This window comes from Musa acuminata, chromosome BXJ3-4 (assembly GCF_036884655.1).
Source record: "Musa acuminata AAA Group cultivar baxijiao chromosome BXJ3-4, Cavendish_Baxijiao_AAA, whole genome shotgun sequence".
In the NCBI taxonomy this organism is placed as follows: Eukaryota; Viridiplantae; Streptophyta; class Magnoliopsida; order Zingiberales; family Musaceae; genus Musa; species Musa acuminata.
The window spans coordinates 36,265,848-36,289,982 of record NC_088352.1 but is presented as its reverse complement, the minus strand read 5'-3'; the positions used below and the strand labels follow the sequence as shown (position 1 = coordinate 36,289,982).

Below are 24,135 nucleotides of genomic sequence, written 5' to 3'. Positions count from 1 at the left end.
CTTGGGAAAGATCTGATAGGCTTAGTTTAATGTTCATAAGAATGACAATTGCAAATAATATAAAGACTTCATTACCGATTGCAACTAGCGCAAAGGAATATTTAAAGGTTATTGAAGACAGATTTAAATCTGTTGATAAGTCATTGGCTGGCACATTGATGAAAGAACTGACTACGGCTCAGTATGATGGTACTCGAGGAATTCAGGATCATATCCTCAATATGGCCGACAAAGCTGCAAAACTTAAAACATTAGGCATGAATGTTGATGAATCTTTCCTCGTGCAATTTATTCTTAATTCTCTTCCTTCTCAGTTTGGCCCATTCAAGATTCACTATAATACAAATAAGGATAAGTGGGACTTGAATGAGTTGACTAGCATGTGTGTTCAGGAAGAATTGAGATTAAGGCAGGAAAATTCATATAATGTTATGACGACTACTCAAGGAGGAGGTAATAAGAAAAGGAAGTTGAAGCATCATCCATCAAAGAGATTTGCTAAGTCTGGAAATGTTAAACAGACTAATGAAAAGAAAGCCTTTACTGTAAAGTGCTTCTTTTGTGGCAAGAAAGGACATGTGAAGAAGGATTGCATTAAACGCAAGACTTGGTTCGAAAAGAAAGGTATTAACTCGACCTTTGTATGTTTCGAATCAAACATTACAGAAGTTCCTTCTAACACTTGGTGGATAGATTCCGGTGCTTCAACTCATGTTACAAATAATATGCAGGGATTCCTTTCAATTCGGAAACCAAAAGAACATGAAAGATTCATTATTATGGAAAATCGTCTTAAAGCGAAAGTGATATCAATGGGAACTTATCGTCTACGCTTAGAGACGGGTCACTTGATGGATCTTGTTGACACATGTTATGTCCCTACAATTTCTAGAAATTTGATTTCTCTTTCTAGAATTGATGAGTTAGGATATTGTATTTCTTTTGGTAGTGGCAAACTCAGCATATTTTACGATTCAATAAAAGTTGGTTCAGGAATTCTATGCGATGGTTTGTACAGAATTAATTTGGATCTTGAGTTTGCAAAGACACTAATGACCCTACAATCAAATGTTGGATTGAAACGTAGTTTCAATAATGAAAGATCTTCCATATTGTGGCATAGACGATTGGGGCATATCTCCAAGGAAAGAATTGAAAGATTAGTGAAGGATAATATTTTGGAACATTTAGACTTCACTGATTTTGATATTTGTATAGATTGCATTAAGGGAAAGCAAACTAAACAAATAAAGAAAAATGCCACAAGAAGTAAAGAACTCCTTTATAGATGATCTATCCAGATATCTATGGACCACTCCATATTTCTTGTTTTAGTGGAGAAAAATATTTCATCACATTTATAGATGATCTATCCAGATATGGCAAAGTTTATCTAATACATGAAAAGTCTCAAGCCGTTGATACTCTTGAAGTATACATAAATGAGGTTGAGAGACAATTAGATAGAAAAGTTAAAATTGTCAGATCTGATAGAGGTGGTGAATTTTATGGCAGATATGATGGATCTAGTCAGAATATTGGTCCTTTTGCTAGATTCCTAGAACAACGGGGTATTTGTGCTCAATATGCATTACCAGGTGTGCCACAGCAGAACGGTGTTGCTGAAAGGCGAAATCGTACTCTGATAGATATGGTTAGGAGCATGATGAGTTACTCCTCTGTACCTGAGTCGATGTGGGGTGAAGCTCTTAGGACAACTATGTACATCTTGAACAGGGTTCCTAGCAAGTCAGTTTCATCGACTCCTTTTGAGTTATGGACTGGTAGGAAACCCAGTCTGAGATATCTACATATATGGGGGTGTCCTGCAGAGATGAGAGTATTCAATCCACATGAAAAGAAATTGGAGCCAAGAACTATTTCAGGATATTTTATTGGTTATCCAGAAAAATCCAAGGGATACAGATTTTATTGCCCTAATCATAGTATGAGAATAGTAGAATCTGGTAATGCAAAATTCCTAGAAAATGGCGAAATTAGTGGGAGTGAAAAATCTCGAAGGATTAATTTTGATATTGAGGAGATTCAGGTTAATTCTCCCATATCATCTCCTGTCCGAGAGATTGTTGTTCCTCAAATCAATGAGAGTATTGATGAGGGTGAACAACAAAATAACATTCAAGAACTCTCACATGATGTTGATGTCGTCGCTGATGATCTTGTAGAACAATCACAATTGGCAGATTTGAGAAGATCTCAAAGGAAAAGGAAACATGCCATTTCTGATGATTATGTTGTATATCTACAAGAATCAGATTATGATATAGGAATAAAAAGAGACCCCTTATCGTTTTCACAAGCCATAGAAAGTAACGATTCTGAAAAATGGTATGATGCAATGAAAGAAGAGTTAAAATCAATGGTACAGAATGATGTCTGGGATCTCGTTGAATTGCCCAATGATTGTAAAAGAGTCGATTGTAAATGAGTCTTTAAGACAAAACGCGACTCAACGGGCAATATCGAACGATATAAAGCCAGACTTGTGGCCAAAGGTTTTTCTCAGAAGGAAGGCATCGACTATAATGAGACTTTTTCTCCTGTTTCTAAAAAGGACTCGTTGAGAATCGTTATGGCATTAGTAGCTCATTATGATCTTGAGTTGCATCAGATGGATGTGAAAACGACATTTCTGAACGGGGATCTGGATGAGGAAATCTATATGGAACAACCTGAAGGATTCATAGAAAAGGGAAAAGAAAGTTGGGCTTGTAAACTTAAGAAATCCATTTATGGCCTTAAACAAGCTTCTAGACAATGGTATATAAAGTTTCATAATACCATTACTTCCTTCGGATTTAAGGAAAACACTGTTGATCAGTGTATATACTTGAAGGTAAGTGGGAGCAAGTTTATTATATTAGTCTTATATGTGGATGATATTTTACTTGCCAGTAGTGATCTTGGTTTATTGCACGAAATCAAGATATTTCTCAACAAAAACTTTAAGATGGTTGATATGAATGAGGCATCCTATGTCATTGGCATTGAGATATTCAGGGATAGATCTCAAGGATTATTAGGATTGTCTCAGAAAGGATATATTGATCGTATCTTGGAGAGATTTAATATGCAGCTTTGCTCAACCAATGATGTACCTATTACTAAAGGTGAAAAATTCAATCAAAACCAGTGCCCTAGAAATGACTTAGAAAAGAATCAAATGAAGAATATTCCTTATGGATGTGCAGTTGGAAGTCTACTATATGCTCAAACTTGTACAAGACCATATATCAGTTTTGCAATTGCAATGCTGGGAAGATATCAAAGCAACCCAGGAATGGAACATTGGAAAGCTGCAAAGAAAGTAATGAGATATCTACAAGGGACAAAAGATTATATGCTCACATACAGGAGATCTGATCAGCTTGAAGTAACTGGATATTCAGATGCTGATTTTGCAAATTGCCTCGACAGCAGGAAGTCCACTTCAGGATTTGTATTTATGTTAGCTGGTGGGGCAATCTCTTGGAAAAGTGCAAAGCAATCGCTTATTGCATCATCAATAATGGAAGCTGAATTTGTGGCATGCTTTGAGGCCACAAATCAAGCTTTATGGCTGCGAAATTTTATCTCAGGACTTGGTGTGGTCGACTCAATTGCTAAGCCGCTGAAGATATTTTGTGATAACACTGCAGTAGTTTTCTTCTCTAAGAATGGCAAGTACTCTAGTGGTTCCAAGCACATTGAGTTAAAGTACTTGGTGGTTAGAGAAAGAGTCCAGAAACAGCAAGTGTCAATTGAGAACTTGAGCACCACTATGATGATTGCTGATCCATTGACAAAAGCCTTACAGTGCAAAATATTCAAAGAACATGTTCTTAGAATGGGGCTTGTGAGCAAGTCATAAAGGATATGGTGATGCATGTTTATGTGGATGCTATTATTGACATTTTACTTAATTAAAGTTATCTGTTTCTGTTATCCTGTTTACATTTATGTTTATGCATATTATGGTTGAATGTAATAACAGGATTGTCTTGACAAGACAAATTACAGGGGTCATTATGGACTATGTTAGGAAAGACTAACAATGTTGTGGTACATAGAAGGGAGTATGACATTGATGAAATACAACCGCTATGACTCGCATTGATAGTTGGACTTAATATAGTATTATTGTGATTATTGGACTTATTGGCTTATTTTTAAAACATGGCCATGTATAAAATGCTTTTCAAAATTTTTTTGGAATCCAATTAGATAAAATTGTTTTCAAACAAATTTTGTTTTGTTTGTTTTGATTTTGTATCTCTTTTATATCTTATTAATTAATGGGCCAAGTGGGAGAATGTTAGAATATGTGGCCCTTTTATTGAATAAGATATATAATAGAATTGGGTTCCGTTGCGATATTTTAGCCAAGACTAAGTCCACTACGGAACAATTCCTCGGAGATATCCTTGATGGAAGGAAATCTTCTGAGATCTCATCTCATCATAGACCCTCTGCTCTCGCCTACAGGATCTCTAAGGGAGTTAGTGTGTTAGAGCGTTATAACGTCGCAAGGAATTCAGTTATTCTCCTCGACTCTCTCCCAAAACCCTCTCCCCAAAATCCATCAATCTGAGTGATCCTGTGAAAGGATAGGAAGAGAGGAGAAAGGGTCTACTCTTCGCACTCCCTGCAGATTCCGCAGCGCGATCGGATTAAAGACGGAGCCTGCAGCAATCTTGGATCACGGTGCTGAGCAGATCAAACAAGATCTCTGAACGGATGGCATCAAAAGGTACGCATCGTATAATTTGATCTATGTATTGATTTCAATCCTGGCATATAGGTTAATTCCGTATTATTGACTTAGCATAATTACAGATTTTTATGCTTACAAGAAAGAGTCTTTTTTCATCTCGAATCAAAAACTATATCTTAGAGTTTCAAAAAGTAAATAATAATTGCACTATCAACAACATTAGAATATGTTGTCAAATAATAATGTTATGGAGATATTTCCTATACCTAACTTAATCATACATAATAATAAAGTTATTAGTTTTAAAAAATATATCAAAGTTCATCAAAATAAAAATATATTCTTGAAAATAGTTTAGTAGTGTTCTTGTTTATAACTATTTCAATTTTTTGTTTTTTTTCAATAGTATAATAGTATTATATTTTTATCGTTTCTTACTCGTACGTCTCCAAAAGAAGGTGCTTTGTTGACGTAGAAAAGTGCTGCTTTGGGATTCGAACGATCACGCTTGGGGAGGGAGAGGCAGCGGGTGGAGACACAGGTGGAGGCTTTACAGGTTGAGAGGCGATGGAAATTTCGTAAGTTCTGTTGAAGCAATTCCCCATTGGCGCTCGGGCTTCGTGTTCCTCTGTGACTCTCGGTTCCTTGTTTCGGTTGCTCGATGGATTTCCAATGGGTTTTAAGTAGATTTGCGAGGAGGAGGAGGAGGAGGTTGGTTCTGCGACCATTTCTTCTTCCTGCTTCTACTTTCCTTTTCCTTCTTTCCTCTTTTTCTTAATGCTCCTTGTGCTGTCCGTCGATCTCGACGTGGGAAAGAAGATCCAAACTATGGAATAGATATTCTCTGGAAGGCTTCGAGGAAGAGGGAGTTACCCATCAGTGAGCTCGGGAACACGTTGCTTCTTAATTGTCAGCTGCCGAGAACGAACTGACATCGTTGCCGCCACATCCAAAAATAAAGATCAGTACAAACATGCCTCCATCTACCTAAGACTTCCATAAATCCTACAAACTTGGGGTAGAGTGGTTCACACTTGTAACCAAAACGATTCCAACTATCAAGAATTCACCTTATATTAACCCTTGCGTGCTAATCGGATTAGGCTTACATGTCAAAGTGAATCCAAGTGTATTAAAAAGATAAAAAATTCAGTCGGATTACCTTAGATTAAAAAATAATCGTTAGAAAATATGGCTCTCGAGAAAGAATCATCTGTCGGCCGGTGGCATGGAAAATGTGGCTGAACTTTAGAATCCAGGGGAAGACAGCTCCCTAAAGGAATGGTTGGCGTCAGGAGATTCTTTAAAGTTGGGGATCAGATCAAGATCAACACAACAAAAGCAATCTCATTTTGATATCTTTTCCTTTGTGATGACTCATCCTTTTTCTTCCGTTTGTAGAGAACATTAGATTCCTATTCTAACAGGATATGATGAGTTCATGAGAATATAATGTGACTATTTCTAATCAGCTGCTAAGCATGTAAGGAAATGAAGTAGGCGGTGACAGCTTATCTCTAAATGGATTGGGAATTCTGCATAACTTTAAACATGTTTCTTTCATGTCCCCTTGGCCTGTTGTACCAGATGATTGCTTTCTGATTTGAAATCCATTGGTTCATAAGATGAAGTGTATTCAGCTCTGCTACACAGAAAATGAAACCAAAAAAAAAAAATTATGGATAAGGTAATTCATCTCTAAACATTCTAGTTGGGAATTTTCATCATAAAGGAGAAATGAGAATTGTAGATGGTTAAAAGATAATTCATAATTCATTCCCATGCTTTGCATACACTATGTAAGTCAATCATGAGAAGACCAATGAGTACTCATTGCACCCAATCAAGCCATGATTAGATGCATGTATACTAATTAATACTCGGTTTGGTGGCATATGACCGACCCATTGCCGATCTCATCATTGGGCAACCAACATCCATAAACGTAGATGTTCCAACTTCCAACATTGGTAGGTAACGTATCCATTACCCCATTTGGAGAATCAAAATAACAAGGACGAAGAGTTTTCCTTGTAGAACAATAGCATGTTGGAAGACGCAATCGTCTACAGCGATGATAACGCATCATACAAGACAAATGTCAATGAACTCAGACACTTCGATGGTTGCTTCATATATACTACTGCAGCGTCATGTGGTGAGATACTTGTAATCTTAGGGCGGGCCTAACCTTGTGCAATGTACGATGGTCAGATGCATGAACAGGAAGACATGGCGTGAGGCTCGCTCATAACTTGGGTTGGCGGTCTCCGCAAGCGTCGCGTAGCCCATGTGGAGTCGGTAGAATCCAGCATTGAATTATGTTTGGCCCTACATGAAGTCAAGTAGTCACAACCTCCCATGTTATGCTACCTGATTCCTGGTAACGTTTAATGCTGCACCCATTTGGGTCTACCACATGTTAGACTCGTAGTATTCAACGCATGAAGACCATGTGAGGTGAGACCATTTTGGATGCCTAATAATTGCATGCACCTTCTCACTCTTTTATTTGAGATTCGTTTCTCACAAATTAGCCTTACGCCACCCTCTATATAAAACCCAAGTGCCTTCTACCGGAGACTGATGGAAATGGAGCCCAATATGAGAGAAAGCAGACGTGGCCATGGTCTACGGAAGTGCTTCTGCCTCGGGAGCCCGAGGGTCACGGCAGAGGAGGCCGTCGAGGAGCTTACCCGTGGAATGGTCATCTCCACGGAGGAAGGCGACGGAGTAGTGCGGTTGAAGATTGTGATGAGCAAGCAAGAGCTGAAGGTAATGGTGGCGTCGCTGAGCGGGGAGCGCAGCGATGCAGGTGGCGGTCGCGGTCGCACGTCGCTGCCGCCGCCGCCGCCGAGCCTGGAGCAGTTGCTGCATGCGCTGCGCAGGCGGCACATGAAGAGAGCAGAGAGCGGGAAGCGTCGGAACGGCGGGTGGATGCCTGCACTCCAAAGCATACCGGAGGAGAATTGAAGTTCGTGCTTTTTTTGGTGGGCTATGTATACATTAATTTGTATAGAGTACCGATCTTTTGGAAGGTTCGGAGAGGTCTAACTTTATGATCTGTATGTAGAAAGATTGGTCTGATGCCTCCATGGAAATGTTTGGATTTGCACAAGTTGGTGATGTAGTCCTCCTGACTTTGATTCTCATATCTGCTGCGTCCCTTTTGTGCCTCCATCATGCGCATGGCTTTCTTCGTCTGCTATTGAGGTTAATGGTCAGAGGGAGAAGGAACAAGAAAACCCGTTTCCGATCAGGAATGTGACGCGGACTTTACCGCGACTGAAGAAACGAATCTCACACGATCCCAAGCGCCGCGACTTAAGTAGGGTCACGTTGTGTTGTTGAAACACACAAACGGCTTCCCACAAGTAGAAGGTTGCTTTGGAGGGTACATCTGTATTTTTAGTATATACTAAAAAAAATTTGAGTGAATATATAATTATAAAATATTATGAATGTTTGATAAATAATAGATAAAAATTATATTTTAAATATATATTATCATAAATATTATTTAGTAAAATTATATTTCAAAAATCCATCGAATATTATGTGATAAATTTACTCCTTTAATATTTTTTATACTTATTCAAGAGTGAATACATATTTTTTTATTTAAATAAATAAATAAATAAAATAAATGAATATATGTAATCTTATAGAAAAAAATTATATGGCCCAGATATATAATAAATAAAAATATATAATCATATAAGACTATCCTCTAATGATATTTTTTTTTATCTGCTACGTATGAATATTTTAAATATTTTTTTAATTCAACTGTGGGTTTAGAATCTTTTCCTTAGCTTAAGCTTTGATCTCGTATCTTTTTGATGTTATGGAGTGATTTATTCATCTTTATTCAATTAAATCGAATGATTTAATAGTTTTTTTAATTTTGACTCATTCAAATCAAAATTTTATTCATCTTGTTTTGATACCAAAATTTTATAACGATTAATCCAAGTCATTCTAATTATAATGAATATATATTAAGTTAGATACCAATTCATCCCAAAAACCTAAGCTCTTAGGTTATGACTCAAACCTAATATATATAATATGACTTATTCAATCATCAACAATATATGAATATGTATTCAAGATATCTCTTTTCATCTCACACATATAAATATTTTTAATAAATATAATAATTATCATAAAAATTAAGTGAAAAATATAAAAAAAAGTATCATTTGTTTTTTGTAACAAATATAATACAACTATTAAATTTGGAATTTCAACCTTCATCACAATTCTATAATATGTTCGAGACTGTAATCCAATTAGAGCAAATCAATACAATTCGATCGTAAGGTAAGAAACAAGTAAAAAAAAAAAAAAAAATTTCTATTTCGATTGAATGGCAGAGGCATTAGATCTCTATACAGAAGCTCTTAGGTAAGATCAAGTGAAAGGGGATACGATAAAAGTGCAAGATAATGTTATTATCTTTAGCGAGTGCTAACTCCACTTCTCAAATTTTCAATCAAAATAAAAACAAATGCTCGTTTTAGGATATTAGGTTTTCTTTTTATTTTTTAGGAGAATCAACCTACATAATTTTTATTTTTTATAAAAATAAAAAAAACTAATTTCATGATGTAATTATTATTTTTGATATAGTAAAGGAAAAAAATTATATTTGTGTCCTTTGATTGGGAAAATTTGTTCTTAGTTAAAGATGATAATTGCTTTAGTATATTAGAAAATATTACTTAAACATATATTATTTTTATTAATTAATTCTTGTTGGATATTCACAAAGAAATATGAAATATGAAATATGATTTGACTTTAGAGCATGACGGGGCACAAATGCATCCAATCACGAAGCACGTAATTGGACGGGGAGAGTTAAAAGTAAAAGAAAGTATTATTGTGGTGGTCATCCCATCCGACACGACCATAAACGTGTCACAATCGTGAGGCCTACGGCTTCGTAGAGACGATCAGGACCGTCCATTGTACGGGAGGCTATCCGTAATAACGAGAAGACTTCTCCCCCCCCCCCCCAAAGGCGAAAAGCCAGGGGAACAGAGGCGAGACGAGCGCTTCCCTCCTGCGTGCGCTCGCTCTGTCGTCGTCGTATGGGCCAGTGCGCATCGAGGAGGGCGAGGCGGGCACGCGGCAGACGGTGGCGAGAAGATGAGGACGCGGCGTCGGACAAGGTCGGTTGCCTCGCGGTGGCGAAGGAGAAGCGGTCCAGGTTCTACATCCTGCGGCGGTGCGTGGTGATGCTTCTCTGCTGGCACAAGTACGGCAAGTGCTGAACCCCATCCTGACGGCGCCATGTTCCCTCGTTGCTTCACGCTTCCCTCATCTGCAGATGGCCTTCTTGAGTCCGAAGAGAAGCAACGAAGGTGTTTCTTGACTCCAATTCATGTCTCATGTTGCATGGATGCTCTGAATCTGTTTGGGTGCTGCCTTTTCTCTTTTTTTTTTTAAATTGTTTTTATAATAATTTTTCTTTTTCAGAAGAAATATGACACAATTTTCATGGATTAAAGGTGGGTAAATTGCTGCTCCAATTATCATCAATTAATTGTATGAGAAGAAAGATTAATAGCCAAAACCGTACGCCATGTAAATAATTTATTATGCAGAAGATGTTCAACTTCTTTGTTCTTCGTGGTAAAGATTGACTTTACTGCACATATTATTTAAAATATTGTTGTTGTCTGATTAGGCATTACTGCAGGCAACGCAGCCTGTTTGAGTCTTTACGTTATTTCCAATACGTACAATTGTTCCCTCGATTGAACTTTAGAGTACACCATGAAACTTGTGTCGAAGGATCCAAGTCTAAATTCACATGTTTATCATGTTACCCTTACGGAGATTGAAACCTAATTCTATGTTCAGGCTTTCTTCATGTTCTTAGTAGCAGTATTGCAACGATGGCAAGGAGGAACGAAAAGGTCATCGTCTTAGCATCTTGCCTTAACCTTGAAGAATACCTTGGTAGTGTTTTCCTTTTATGTTTATAATACGTATTAGAGTTGAGTCCTAATAAAGTTCAAATTATTTGGAGGACAAGCAATGTAAGTCTAGAGAGAAATCCTTACAAATTACAATTTGGTAGTTCTTTAGATATCTAATGTATCTGTTGAGGTAGAGGTATGCAGGAAAGACATCTTGAGTGCTCCATCTTTGCACCATCTTGTCTTGAGCTCGAAGAATCTTTTGGTAATGCTTTTGTTTTAATTCGTAATTTACTGTTGTCCAAAACAAACTGAAGTAATTAGCGCTTTCATGGCACCTTTATCTTTCAGATTCTGTTTCCTGACTTGATTAGCTCCGTATATAACCATAACTAAAAACCAAATAACATTCCTGGAAGGTGAAGTTCATAAAGTTTAGCTTTCCTATATAAGCATGGATATGTCATTAAGTAGTTAATCATGAAAAAAATCGATACAAGCATTCTTTTCCTATATAAAATGTGTAGGTTTATATTACAAGTTATAGTAAATTTAGTATTGAGTTGAAAGTCAACTCTGTGCAGTTCTAATATTTCTCTTTTGAGTCCAAATGTGCATCAGCTTTTAGCCAGATTGAGAACAATAAAATTATTGAAACTGATAAGTATTTTAAGATTTCTGGAGCCAGTGAGAATAAAAAATCCTAGTGGGAGAAAGAAAGAGTCCTTGTGAAAGAAAAATTTTCTAAAAATTTAGATTTAATTTTGTTATAAATATCTTATGTATCTTTAGATTTTGATAGAGAGAGAGAGAGAAAGAACAAGATTTAAGGAATACTTTGAATATTTTTGGTAGAGAAGATGCTATTTAAGGTTTCTAGAGAGGAGGATAAAGAAAGATATAAATTCTTCGGGTTCATACGAGAGAGTATACAAGAGGAGTCGTAGCGTACTTACTATATAAGGGTTGTCATTAATCTCATTATGGGTCTTGTGATTAAAAAAATTGATTTTCTTTTTGGATATAGATAAGAGTTGATTTTCTAATATCTTTTATTTTTTTTCCCAAGAAAAACAGGCTTATTATATATAAGCAAGCAGAGAAGTGGTGAAATCTTTTGTTGCAACATTCTTTCAACTATTGGGTTCCTATTGAGCAGATGTCTTTTGCTGCAAGCTTCTTTGAACAATTGTGTTCCAATTGGACAAGTATTTTGTTTCGTCAGAGTACTGTGAAATAAATTATTAATGATTTCATCAACACCAACAAGTGCAGCTGCACACAGAGTGATCCATCCATACCTCCTTTGTGATGCCTTGTTTCATCTTGATGTGCATTCTGCAGTTGGACTAAATGGATGGAAACAGAGATGCCTCATGAAGTCAAGCCTGGTGGAAAGGAAACAAGACCAGGAGACTTGTGAGAAAAATTGATGCTCAAGTTTAGGTCATGGATATTTGAGGTTCCTCATACAGTGAAAACCAAACATTAACCCTGTGAAAGTAATTGTTTTAGGAATATGCTCTTGCAAATGTAACTCTTGGAATATTAGATCGCTTCAACTCATCATCATTGCTTAAATAGTTTAGAGCTAAAGATATCTCTCATGTGTACAGGGAAGAAAATAGATGTGTTGATTGGTTGGTCGGCTGGGCACGATCAACTAAAAACTCTCTTTGGTGGAGAGACCGGTTTTTTGAGTGCTGATGCGTTCAGCACGGGTTGTATTCGCTCTTTCACTCAAACCACATGTAGCTCTAGGGATTAAGTAGAAGAACTAAATACAGCAGAAGAGGTAGCTGGAGAAGAGTAAGTGTTGCTTGATGGATTTGAGAGAGAGAGAGGACTGAAATGGAACGTAGTGCCATGAGATGGCAGCGCATTTATGTACGTAGATGCCTGCCATTATATCGTCGTTGTTCAGACAAAGATTCCTTCATTTACTGCCCTCATTGACTCCACACCCCAACACAACACTTAATCTTGTGGGTTTCACATCATCGGCATCTGTGACTACAAATAACATAGTCCACTTCATTGCGTATCCAACCATTTGGATGATCCGTCTCTCGTATCAATGTCACGTTGTTGCAGAGTGCACAGAAAAGACTGCACACCTCCTGAAGCATTACCAGGTTATACAGTTCCTGCAGGGAGCAACCAGGGTGGAAATCCTTCTCTTATATGTAAGCAGATGAGGTCGATGGAATCCAAACGATAATGACCATAAGGAACATCATATTTCACGTCTGTCTAGATTAATTTTTGTGCCATATGCGATGATAAAAACCTTCCAATCTGTACCCACATTTCCTGGAAGTGGCCAGTCCAGTCTAGCAGCACCTGTAGACACAACAAGAATGCACAGCAAGGTGGTACAAAGCTTCAAATTTTTATTTATTGCAATTCATGCACTAATGGCACAAGTGACAACTAGTGATGGTCCTGCTTATGGACCTCCATCCCATTGTCTGTGCCATGCAGTGGGAACAACTTCTGGAGGACTTCTTTGCTGAAATGTTTTGAAGTGCCTTTCAGTAGTGGACTCCTGTAATTGAAAGGCTCTCGAGTGCTATACAACACATCAATTCACAAGGCAAAACTTTCCACACTCAATCTTCTAGCCCTTCTCCTAGCGTTTATGGCAACACATTAGATTTACGTCTTCTTGTGCCAGCCAAGAGGTAGCAATTAATCCCGCTTCCTCTCTCTCTCTCTCTCTCTCTCTCACATGCTAATGCTCAGAGCTCGCAGTAATGGCTGAAGGAGCAAAACCTCCAAAGTTGTTGGTGCAGTGGGATTTACTATACCACTTGGACGCTTGTATATGAATGGAATAGGAATTTGATGGTCTTCGACGCAAGCAAATGTGATGAAGTAGTGATCATATAGCCGTGTGAGAGAAAGAGGGATGGAAAGAATACTGTGAGGTTGGAGGTGGTTAACTATTAATGTGGCAGCCTGTCTCTCTCCTTTGGTAGTCGGGGCTTTTAATGCTTCGCCACACACCCACCTCCTTAAATTCCAAGTCGTTCCCTTCCCCCTGAGACCCATCTCTCTATCCCCTCTCCCTCCCCCCCACCCCCCCCCTCCATCTTCTCCAAACAGTTCCATTCTTTTTCCCTCGTAGTTGAGATGGGAGAAGCTGCTTTACGTCCATAAACTCTTGTTCCTCTTCGATCTAACACAATGGTTTGGAAGGAGGAGAAGAACACGCCATGAAATAGTTGCTATGATGTTGGCCCGGTTCACTCAGAATTCACCAGCAAGCCAAAGAAGAGGGCTTTACGTACTGTACTCTGTTCTGATTGAGCCGCGCCAATATCTTAGTATCTTTTTCATTCCAATACCTCTTTCGTTTCCCAATTGCACTGCCATTTAGGTACTTGTATACAAGCTTCTTAACTGTTAGAATGCACATGTAAGATTCTTATTATGTTTACGTATAAGAAGATTTTATCTTCCTGAAGGCATATGGGACAGCATACGTACACAGTAAAGCAAATCAAAACAAACCTCATACATGCAGCCACAGGAAAAATAAGATTTTGATTATACGTGTCAAGCATGTATCTTTTTCCTTTTTTATGTTTCCGAGACTCTCTTCATATCACAGTGGATTATAAGTTTTAAAGTGTTGCATGGACCAGCCTCTGATGAGGCTGCCTACTTTTCATGATCTTTTACAAGATCCTTCTCTGGTGTAGTTAATGCTGAGGCTGGAAAAAGTTGTTGAACAGGATTAATAGAACATAAATGATGGATGGTGAGTGTAAAAGCAAATCTGAAAGATGGAGATAGCATCTTTATGTGTATAGATATCTCTTTCATTCGTCCATTTACTCCTTGATTATTTTGTTTTAGCTAGCATTTAATGCACCTATGCTCTACATGGTCCTGACAGCAAAGGAATAATATTATGATTGAGAAAAGTTCATGTTCATGCATACAGCGACTATATCTCATCACGTATTTGTTTCTGTCGAAACATTATGCATGCTTGGGTTGGAATCTATAGCACAAAGTGAGTGTGTCATGGATCAAGAGAAACGATATTTGTTCTTGTTCAACTAATAAGTATACAAAGGGTTAGGTTATAAGCTCTAAAGTAACATAACACACCGCAAATCAAGTCTCGCAACATTTTGTTGTTAATATGTCCTTTGCTTTCCTCTTTAGACCAGTCGAATGATTTCAGCTACCTAAATCTCCACGGCAGGCTACAATCATCAGATTTCTACCAAATATTTAGATGTTGTCTTCCGACAAAAGTCTTTGAGATCTTCCTAGCCAGACCGCTAGACACTTCATTCCAGTCTTCTGTCTCACTTATGTGGTTCCTTAGTTGATCCAGGAGGTAACAATCAGTGCTCACAAGATACGGAGTATCATACTTTGCACTTCCTTGCTGCACTGGGAAAGGACTTAATCTCCTTTATGTTCATTCACTAGTTGTACTTCTCCATACTGTTATTTGCTTGAACCTTTTTCTTTCCTTTTGGTATCTATCTTTTCCTATTCCTTTTATCCTTGCCCACGACGAAAGCATTCGATTCCTCATGTTGTGACTACTTAAAGCCCTCGTCGAGATTAAGTTGTCACCTGCGAGAGAGAAGATGACAATGTTGAAGGTATTTGGACAGCCGGCCGCCACAGACGTGGCCAGGGTGCTAACTTGCCTCTTTGAGAAGGATCTGCAGTTCCAAATCGTTCGTATCGATTCGTTCAAGGGGGGGCACAAGGTGCCGGAGTTCCTCAGGTTACAGGCAAGTCATCAAACTGCTGCTTCTTCTTTCACTTGCATTTGAATATTACGATTCAACAAGGGTTGTCTGCTTGCTCCTCCATTCGGCCTTGCAGAATCCATGTGGTCAAGTAACCTTCAAAGATGGAGATGTAACTCTTGTTGGTATGTGTTGGATCACCGCTCGATGTTTGCCTACAGCAACATGCATGGATTACATTCTAGAGATAACGTGATCCTCTTCTTCTTCTGCCAGATTCAAGAGATATTTGTCGACACATCTCCAAGAAGTACGAAGACAAGGGAAACAAGGCTCTTTCTGGTACTGGCTTCCTCCAGAGGGCATCGATCGAGCAATGGCTACAAGCAGAAGCTGTGAGCTTCGAGCCTCCTAGCTCTGCTTTGGTCTTCCAATTGACCTTTGCACCAGCACTTCACATGCCACCCGACGAGGAACTTATCCAGCAAAACGAGGAGAAACTGTCCAAGGTGCTCGACATCTATAACTCCAGGCTCGGAGAAAGCGAGTACTTAACTGGTGACACGTTCACGCTTGCTGATCTCTCTCACCTTCCCAACTCGCACTACCTCACCATGTCCGAGAGGGGACGCAAGCTTTTCGAGACCAGGGGGAACGTGGCGAGATGGTGCACTGCAATCTCAGCACGGCCGTCGTGGAAGCAAGTCGTCGAGATGCAGAGCGAGCGTCCCGGTCTGATTTGAGATTTTAACCATGTAGAATCTTTGCCTAGACAAATATGTGGTGGCAGCATTCTATGCGCATCTAAGAGAATAAGTTTGTGATATGTGACAGAATTCAACAAAATATATAACATTCACACCACAATATATACGTGTGCTCGTGTGCACGCGTACGTGTGGAGACGCTTGTTCTAATTGGAACAAGAAGCACTGCCTTGATGGGTTTAGGTTGTTCCTTTGGGTTTCTTTCTCTGTCTTCAACCAAGCACCATTTCTTGGTGTCAGAACAAAAATCACTGGAAGCACTGCCTTCATGGTGAAGCTCAAACCAGAGCAATAAAAGCAAACATCAGTTGGCCATCTGATCCCCATCCAATGGGCACGATATGCGCTCCCTGAAACATTCCCTATACGCTAAACTTTCTCTCTTTTCCTTTTTCTCTTTTCCTTTATATCTTTTTCTTTTACTTTTAATTCTCCTCTTGTGAAGCAAGGAATTTCCCCACCAGCCCTGTTAGTATTTATATCTCCCCTCGCAGTCTCCCCCTCCATGCACCGAGAACCAGAGTGCAGGAGCATCCTTGCGCACTTACCATGGCTAGCGTGAAGGTTTTCGGCTCCCCGACGTCGGCAGAGGTGGCGAGGGTGCTCACCTGCCTCTTCGAGAAGGAGATCGAGTTCCAGCTCATTCGCGTCGACACCTACAAGGGCCAGAAGAGGCTCCCCGAGTACCTCAAGCTACAGGTATATATGAGAGCTCAAGAATCTATACCAATGGCTAAGCTACCCAAGTCTTATTAACGCATGCACCATTCCTCGTCGCAGCCCTTTGGACAAGCTCTAACTTTTGAAGATGGAAAGACGACCCTCGTCGGTAAGAGAAGACAACAAACTCCGTGCGGTTGCCCCACAAGTTCGTTCCGTATGCCGAATGTTATATGTGGTTATGAATGCAGATTCCAGAGCCATATGCCGACACTTGGCGGAGAAGTATGTGGAACAAGGTAACAAAGACCTTCTCGGCTCCGGGACGCTCGAGAGGGCATCGATCGAGCAATGGCTGCAGACGGAGGCTCAGAACTTCGACCAGCCCAGCTCCGCGCTCGTCTTCAACCTGGCGTTTCCGCCGCTCCCGGGCCTGGTGCCGGACGAGGAGGTGATCGAGAGAAGCAAGAAGAGGCTGGCCCAGGTGCTCGACATCTACGAGCAGCGGCTGGACGAGACCAAGTACCTGGCCGGAGACAAGTTCACGCTCGCCGACCTCTCGCACCTTCCCAACACCGAGCGTCTGGTGTCGAACAAAGAGTGCCGTTCGCTCTTCGAGGCCAGGAAGAACGTGTTCAAGTGGTGCAAAGCGATTTTGGGCCGGGCCTCGTGGAAGAGGGTGGTGGAGATGCAGAAGGAGCCGCCACACATCGTCTAATAAGCATTGGTTTTGTCCCCAAGTGTGATAGCTCTTCTTCAGGGAGGGGTGGATTGCTCGTTTGCTGTGTGTCGTTTGCTTTCCCAGCTGCTCTTTATTTACCGTCTTTGCTCAGTGCTCCCCGTTGGAGTATGTGCTGCCAAGTACGAATAAGGATTAAGCGTCACTTATGTGACCTTAACAGTATATCCGGATCCTAATATTCTAGACCTGTTCTCTAGTTTGATACACTGCAAAGCCAATCTGGTGTACTGAGGCATGCATCATTTAAGACTCCTACCGTGCTGCAAAACAAAACAACGAAGTTGCCCAGAATCCCATCAGATTTCTTTCTTTATCCGTCTCTTTCTCCTCCATTTGTTGAACCAATTGCTCCGTTGAACGTGGACCGTGGACTACGAATTCTACGCTACGCTAAGTACTACAGTGCATCTTTATTGGAATCGTACTAACACATGCCTTGCGGACAGTGGGTGGACGTTTCTTTAACTACTAAGCCTCCTCTGGGTTTCCAAATACCACCACCTGCCGAAACCATCACCCTTCCTCCACATTCTATTCATTGACCAGCTAACCTGTCTTTGACTCATTGAGATGACGAATGGCACTTTACCGTCCAAGAAACGGAAAAATAGCGTGCAACTAAAATCTTGTCTCGTAAAGAAAAATCAGAATCCAATATATCTATAGCAAAAGAAAGTAATATAAGAAATATCATTAAAAAAATAGAAAATTTGAATAATGATCCCTATCCATCTACACCTTTGACTGAGGAATCATTGAGCCGCTCTTCAAAATTTTGAATGGCCCAAATTAAAATATGATGTTATATATAATTGAAAAAAAAGGAATTATTTTAAGAATATAGCTGTCGTGATTATTGGGTATCCTTCATTGCAAATACCAGTCGTCATCATCGTATTAATATTCAATAAAAGAGACTTAATTGCAATTAAAGGCGCGTATATGACGGAAGTGGATAACTTCAACCGAAGCAAGACGAACTAAAAGGGCGAAGTGGACACGGCGTCGCGAGAGAGAGAGAGACAGAGAGGCGGTGAAGACGTCGAGGGCTCCTCCAACCGTCAACTCTTGGGGTTCATCGTTCGCAGGTTACACATCGCAAGCAACCGCTTTTGGTTCCCAGCCACCCGTCCTTACGAAGACGTGAGGAGTGACGGGGCCCACTGAATGAACCACCCAGAATGCCCAATACGAAGACAGGTAGATAAACCGAGTAACGGAAAACGGGTGGGCGAGCCTTTTTTTTATTTTCCTACGACTGGGCCAGACGTGTGAACGGATCGAACTCCAATGTCCGTCCGCCGCCCAGCCAATGGGCGAAGCAAACGCCACGTGACGGCCCGGCTCGTGTCACGCCAGGCCAACGCCTCGCTCCGTTACAAAAGAGTAGATTCCCTTGGAATATTCGTTTTCGAGATTAACTCCTTCCTAATCCCCTCGTCTTTATCTCCTTTCCCTCCGCTATGTTAACGCCCCGGTCTCCGCCTCCCCCTTTCCTCGCTACAGACCAGAGAAACCGTCTTTCTTCCTTGCATCGTCGTTTTACGCATTGTAGCAAATAGATGACGAGCAGTGATCGCACGGAGAGGATGCTGGAGGAGGCATTCAAGATCCGCGGCCGGGACAAGAAGGGCTGCAAGATCCTCCGCATCGTTGGCAAGTTCTTCCCAGGTACGAAGGGCTAATCCACATCTGTTGTTTGCTCGTTTTGCGATTCCTCCGATCCGTTCCTGATTTGGGAGTAATCTGCGACAGCGAGGGAATTGATGAGCGCAGCGCAGGGTGGAGGCGAGGAGGTGCTGCGGAGTTTCTTAGAGAGGAGGGTGTTCCCGGAGCTCGCCGGGGCGCCGTTCGTGGTGGTGTACATGCACGCCCTCGTTCAGAGGTCCGAGAACTTCCCCGGCGTGACGGCGCTGCGGTCGGTCTACGAGGCGCTCCCCGCCGCCGTCCGCGACGGGCTCCGCGCCGTTTACTTCGTGCACCCGGGCCTGCAGGCCCGCCTCTTCTTCGCCACCTTCGGTCGCTTCCTCTTCAGCGACGGGTGAGTCACGCGCACTTTAGTCCTCTGTTATCGGGTACCGTTAACATGTGCCAGTCGGACCCGTTGCACCCGGCGCACGTTTCGGCCACTGAGAATTGCTATCGTGAACCGTAGACTTTCCTTTGCCCCGATTGGCCCTCGGCGCATAGTAGCAGAAAACAACGCTTGTTAGCTTCCAAGTCGAGGGAGTTGACTATAGGGTGTAAAAGGTCAAAATAGGGCTCATATTCATTGCTGTTTTGGTAACCTAATTCGATCCCTGGGAAAATTCGATGGCTTGACCAAATCTAATAGTCGATTTGCCGATGGGATTCGCTTTCCCAGTCGAAGTCTCGTTGTGTTTTTCTACTCTAATCCGAGTTGATGGCATCCTAATCCAAGGGTTTTTCCGATCTGGGTGGAACAGGTTATACGGGAAGCTGCGATACGTGAGCCGGCTGGAGTACCTGTGGGAGCACATGAGGAGGGGCGAGGTGGAGGTGCCGGAGTTCGTGGAGGACCACGACGAGGAGCTGGAGCACCGCCCGCTCATGGACTACGGCCTGGTGGAGAGCGACCACCACCACCGGGCCTTAGACGACCCCGCCATGGACACGACCGCTTCCATGTACTCGCACCGGTGCATCTCCTAGCCGTCGTGTGATGGCATGATGATCGAGGACCATCATGCGCCGTTCTTTTTGTTTCTGTCTTGTATACGTATGTACATAGTACATGACGAAAATGATACCCAGTCGAGCTGTTGACTTTTCTCGACCATCATTCGCCGTTCTTTTTGTTTCTGTCTTGTATACGTTTGTACATAGTACATGACGATAATGATACCCAGTCGAGATGTTTTGACTTTTGATTGATTGACTCGGCAATTACAAATATCAGGATAAGATAATAAATATATAAACGATAATAACTATGCAAGTTCTAAGCGCTGCGATGGTAGGTTACATGATATTGCGATTAGCCCTGATGAATTAATTGCCTAAACAGCTGGAGATATTTAGGATATGGATGACGATGGCGTTTGTGGACTGTTAGGTCATAACATTTATCTAATAATCAACTTAAAGTTGGATAAAAAATCATTTATATTGTCAAGTAATCACAATATTTTACATTACGATAAAATCGGGTCTTAGCCTTTGCGTTTTTGTAATATAAGAAACCATATCTTTAGTTTTTTTATTTTCCAAAAATTCTTTGAAAACGATTTTATAAAAAATATTTTAAAATATTTTGATTTGTCTGCCAAGCAACACTGGAGAAAAATAATCAACCTAAAGTTGGAAAAAATCATTTGTATTAAAAATTATTTATATTTTGAAAAAAATCGGAGGGCCGAGTCTTTTATGCAATTTTTTTTGTCTAATATTTTCCTGAAATTTTGTATAAAATTACTTGGTAATTGCATGATGAGTTGTTGATTTTTTTAGAAGATAACTCATAAATCAATTTTTTTGACCTTTTTATATCTTTTTATTTTTCATAAATTTTTTGAAAATGATAACATTGTTTTGCGTAAAAAATAAATTTATTTTTAAATATTTTTATTTGTCTATCGAAAAACACTAGAAAAGAAAAAGAAGGTGAAAATCTAACCACATCGCAACAGCATGTAGAAAAATATAAATATCACTTAGATGTGTGAAAAAGACTGTAACTTCTTATTATGGTTATGGATACATTATTAGATAAGAATTCATGTTATCGATTATAAATTATTAAAGAAAATTGAGATTATTTGAAACCTATAATTGTTAATGGGAGGGATATAGTGATAAACTAATAACAATGTTGACTGTTAGCTACTCAACGTTAAGTATAAATCAAAATTTGTGATTTTATAGGATTTTAGTTTAGGAATCTGAACGAAGATAAGTGTTTCCATCATAGCTAAAATCAAAGTTTTTAGTTTATCCTTCTATAAATAAAAGGTTCATTATGTATATAATTAAGAAGTGAAATGAATTAGAGCATTGGCTCAGAGATTTGAGGTTAAAGAGATTATAAATTTTGGGTTCAATAAGAGTTTTAGTTTTTGAAGATTCTTTACTCCTGGACACTTCTCCATAATTTCTTGATATCTATAATCTTTCATGAGAGATTTTCTAATATGGTATGAGAGTTTTAATTTCCAATATGGTATTAGAACATCTCAAAGACATCCAAAAGTTAAAGAGGCTCTCGAGAAAGAAATAAATACTAAAAATACCTATCTTATATTATTGAAAGCCTTGATTAGATCTTGTTAGAGAGAGAAAACACATCAGAGAATTAAGTATATAAACAGAGAAACAGTATTGTTGAGAGAAAAATAGACTCTTTAGAGATAGAAATAGCACTGTTTAGAGAGAAAAATGATATTGTAGAGAGAGAAATAAAACTATTGAAAAAAAAACCTTGTTATTAGAGAGAGATAAATTGAAAAGATTCAAAAAGAGAGAAAAATCATAAAGAGTGAAAAGCAAGCAGAGAGAAATTATAGAGAGAAAAGAATTACTTGTAACATAGCAAATTTGAGCATGATAAATCATTAAATAAAAGAAGATATCAAGATAAATCAAGCAATCGACAGATTAAATTATAGTAATTGAAAGATGATCGATGTTAATTAACAGATAGAGAAAGATCAATAGATTGAAAAATTGAAACTCTCAAAAAACAAGATTGAAAGTATGGACGATGACTTTGATAATTTATTTCAAATTTCGTTATTACTTAGATTTGATGAAAATATTATTAGAGATGGAACGTCGTGATGCAAATTTATCTTGGATTAGAAGACTTCAAAGAAATTATTTTGGATGATTTTAAAGATGTGATACACTATACAAATTTTGAGTTACAGAAGAGTCGATTTTTAATAAAGAAGATAAAAAGGTAGCATAGTTGATCTTACAACATATTTATGAAAATTATATATATCATTCTATATCATTCGATAGTAAATAAAAAAAGACATATGATACAAAACTAGAAGAAAATAAAAATATCTCAATAAAAGAAGACCTCATCACAGATTACCCTAATAGTATTGTTTCTCAAATTAAAGATACTACATTCATACAAAAACAAGATTCACATTGAAATATGGATAGTCTTGATTTTATTGGAATATATGATTTTATTTTCATTGGACACATAAAAGTAGTTTTATCTCCTTATATATATAAAAAATTTACAGAGTTAGTAATTAAATATTAAAAAAATATTATTGAAATTGACATGTTATTAGTCGTCTAAAAGATATAAAGATTAATAAATATTTTATAAAAAGAAAGATATCTATGCAGATGATTATATTGATGACATTGATTTCCTATTTAGAGATTGATTCCAAAAATCTGATAAAATTGATTTCAAACATATTAGAGTCTTTATAATTGATCAAGATATATAAGACAGATTGAGCACATGATTAGCAATTGTAGATTGTGTGGCTCAGAATTTAGATTTCAGAAATTATAACATAAAGCAATAACATTGAAAGACAATGTAGGAAATTTCCAGCTTTCCATAATATTTTTTTTTTATAGAATTTAATTTATGGAAAGATGTTGAAGTATAAATCAAATTTTATAATTGGATAGGATTTTAGTTTAAGAATCTCATATAGGAGTTCTTATCGAAGTTGAATTCAATGTTTTAAATTTTTCCCTCGATAAATAAGTTCATGTAATGTTTTGAGTATATCCCTCAATAAACAATCGAGAGAGAAGAGATGAATTAGAATAGAGGCTTAAAGATTATAAATTTTTAAAATTTAAAGATTCTTTACTCAGTATCAGAGCCTTTTGATTTCTAAAAATCCCGTATTCCCTCTTGATTTGTTAAAGTATATGGATTGGGTTTAACCCAACAACACTTCTAACATGGATTACATTATTATGTTTGTAGTTGAGTCATGATCAACCCAAGACGATGAGTGGATTGAAACATTATCTATCTTGATAGAGTTATATCAATGCTTGGTTCCAAGTGGCAAACTAGTGGAACCTAGATTAGCTAATTGTTGGTTGCTCAAAGCACAATCCATTTTGGTTCTGTATATAAACACAGATATTGATTGGATTCATTTGCATGATTGAAATTATGATGAATTAACAATCATATTTAGCATTTAGTTTAACATGACTCAAATTTGAAATTCACAATTGAATTGAATAATCTTACAAAAAGGAGAAAAATATATTTTTGAATCATTCTCATTTTCATTGGATCACAAGGACATCGACTTAATCTTCACCAATTATATTCTTCCTTTAAAACTAGAGTTCAAATCAACAAGATAAACTAGAGTTTAGGTTGTTAGGAATTTCACAACATAAACAATATAATGAAACTAGAGCTAAAACGGAGAAAAATAATAAAAACACAATACACAAATTGATTTTAACATGATAAAACCCCAATTAATATTAGAGAAATATCAACTAAAGAAAGATTTCACTATGCCAAAAGGATTTATTTTCTCCAAATGGAGAAAATAAATAATACTCTCTTGTAGCCCAAAAAAAAAAAAAGATCTTTAGGTGAGTTTTACAACTCACATTCTAC

At 38.6% G+C, this 24,135-nt stretch overlaps 4 protein-coding genes across 4 annotated transcripts; all 4 read left to right on the top strand.

The window, feature by feature from the left end:
- Positions 1 to 9,748: 9,748 nt before the first annotated feature.
- On the top strand, positions 9,749 to 11,916 carry LOC135634814 (small polypeptide DEVIL 17-like). Its single transcript, XM_065145441.1, has 2 exons — positions 9,749 to 10,086; positions 11,717 to 11,916. Exon 1 carries the CDS (start codon positions 9,814 to 9,816, stop codon positions 9,994 to 9,996), a length of 183 nt encoding a protein of 60 aa, XP_065001513.1. The 5' UTR covers positions 9,749 to 9,813; the 3' UTR covers positions 9,997 to 10,086; positions 11,717 to 11,916.
- A 3,330-nt stretch (positions 11,917 to 15,246) lies between these two features.
- Positions 15,247 to 16,312, top strand: LOC135635175 (glutathione S-transferase F8, chloroplastic-like). The gene is made up of 3 exons (XM_065146069.1): positions 15,247 to 15,413; positions 15,508 to 15,556; positions 15,648 to 16,312. The coding sequence occupies exons 1-3, from the start codon at positions 15,264 to 15,266 to the stop codon at positions 16,112 to 16,114; spliced, it is 666 nt and encodes a 221-aa protein (XP_065002141.1). The 5' UTR covers positions 15,247 to 15,263; the 3' UTR covers positions 16,115 to 16,312.
- A 318-nt stretch (positions 16,313 to 16,630) lies between these two features.
- On the top strand, positions 16,631 to 17,702 carry LOC135634745 (glutathione S-transferase F10-like). The gene is made up of 3 exons (XM_065145300.1): positions 16,631 to 16,837; positions 16,919 to 16,967; positions 17,050 to 17,702. Exons 1-3 carry the CDS (start codon positions 16,688 to 16,690, stop codon positions 17,514 to 17,516), a joined length of 666 nt encoding a protein of 221 aa, XP_065001372.1. The 5' UTR covers positions 16,631 to 16,687; the 3' UTR covers positions 17,517 to 17,702.
- Positions 17,703 to 18,988: 1,286 nt separating this feature from the next.
- Positions 18,989 to 20,431, top strand: LOC103993753 (uncharacterized). The gene is made up of 3 exons (XM_009413967.3): positions 18,989 to 19,211; positions 19,296 to 19,581; positions 19,988 to 20,431. Exons 1-3 carry the CDS (start codon positions 19,103 to 19,105, stop codon positions 20,211 to 20,213), a joined length of 621 nt encoding a protein of 206 aa, XP_009412242.2. The 5' UTR covers positions 18,989 to 19,102; the 3' UTR covers positions 20,214 to 20,431.
- The last annotated feature ends 3,704 nt before the right edge of the window (positions 20,432 to 24,135 follow it).

Excerpts from the sequence above, each read along its gene's own strand:
- LOC103993753 (XM_009413967.3), top strand. The coding sequence starts at position 19,103 with ATGACGAGCAGTGATCGCACGGAGAGGATGCTGGAGGAGGCATTCAAG. Across the intron at positions 19,212-19,295 it reads CGTTGGCAAGTTCTTCCCAG|CGAGGGAATTGATGAGCGCA; the intron begins GTACGAAGGGCT and ends AATCTGCGACAG. Across the intron at positions 19,582-19,987 it reads CGCTTCCTCTTCAGCGACGG|GTTATACGGGAAGCTGCGAT; the intron begins GTGAGTCACGCG and ends TGGGTGGAACAG.
- LOC135635175 (XM_065146069.1), top strand. The coding sequence starts at position 15,264 with ATGACAATGTTGAAGGTATTTGGACAGCCGGCCGCCACAGACGTGGCC. Across the intron at positions 15,414-15,507 it reads CGGAGTTCCTCAGGTTACAG|AATCCATGTGGTCAAGTAAC; the intron begins GCAAGTCATCAA and ends TCGGCCTTGCAG. Across the intron at positions 15,557-15,647 it reads TGGAGATGTAACTCTTGTTG|ATTCAAGAGATATTTGTCGA; the intron begins GTATGTGTTGGA and ends TTCTTCTGCCAG.
- LOC135634814 (XM_065145441.1), top strand. The coding sequence starts at position 9,814 with ATGGGCCAGTGCGCATCGAGGAGGGCGAGGCGGGCACGCGGCAGACGG.
- LOC135634745 (XM_065145300.1), top strand. The coding sequence starts at position 16,688 with ATGGCTAGCGTGAAGGTTTTCGGCTCCCCGACGTCGGCAGAGGTGGCG. Across the intron at positions 16,838-16,918 it reads CCGAGTACCTCAAGCTACAG|CCCTTTGGACAAGCTCTAAC; the intron begins GTATATATGAGA and ends TCCTCGTCGCAG. Across the intron at positions 16,968-17,049 it reads TGGAAAGACGACCCTCGTCG|ATTCCAGAGCCATATGCCGA; the intron begins GTAAGAGAAGAC and ends TTATGAATGCAG.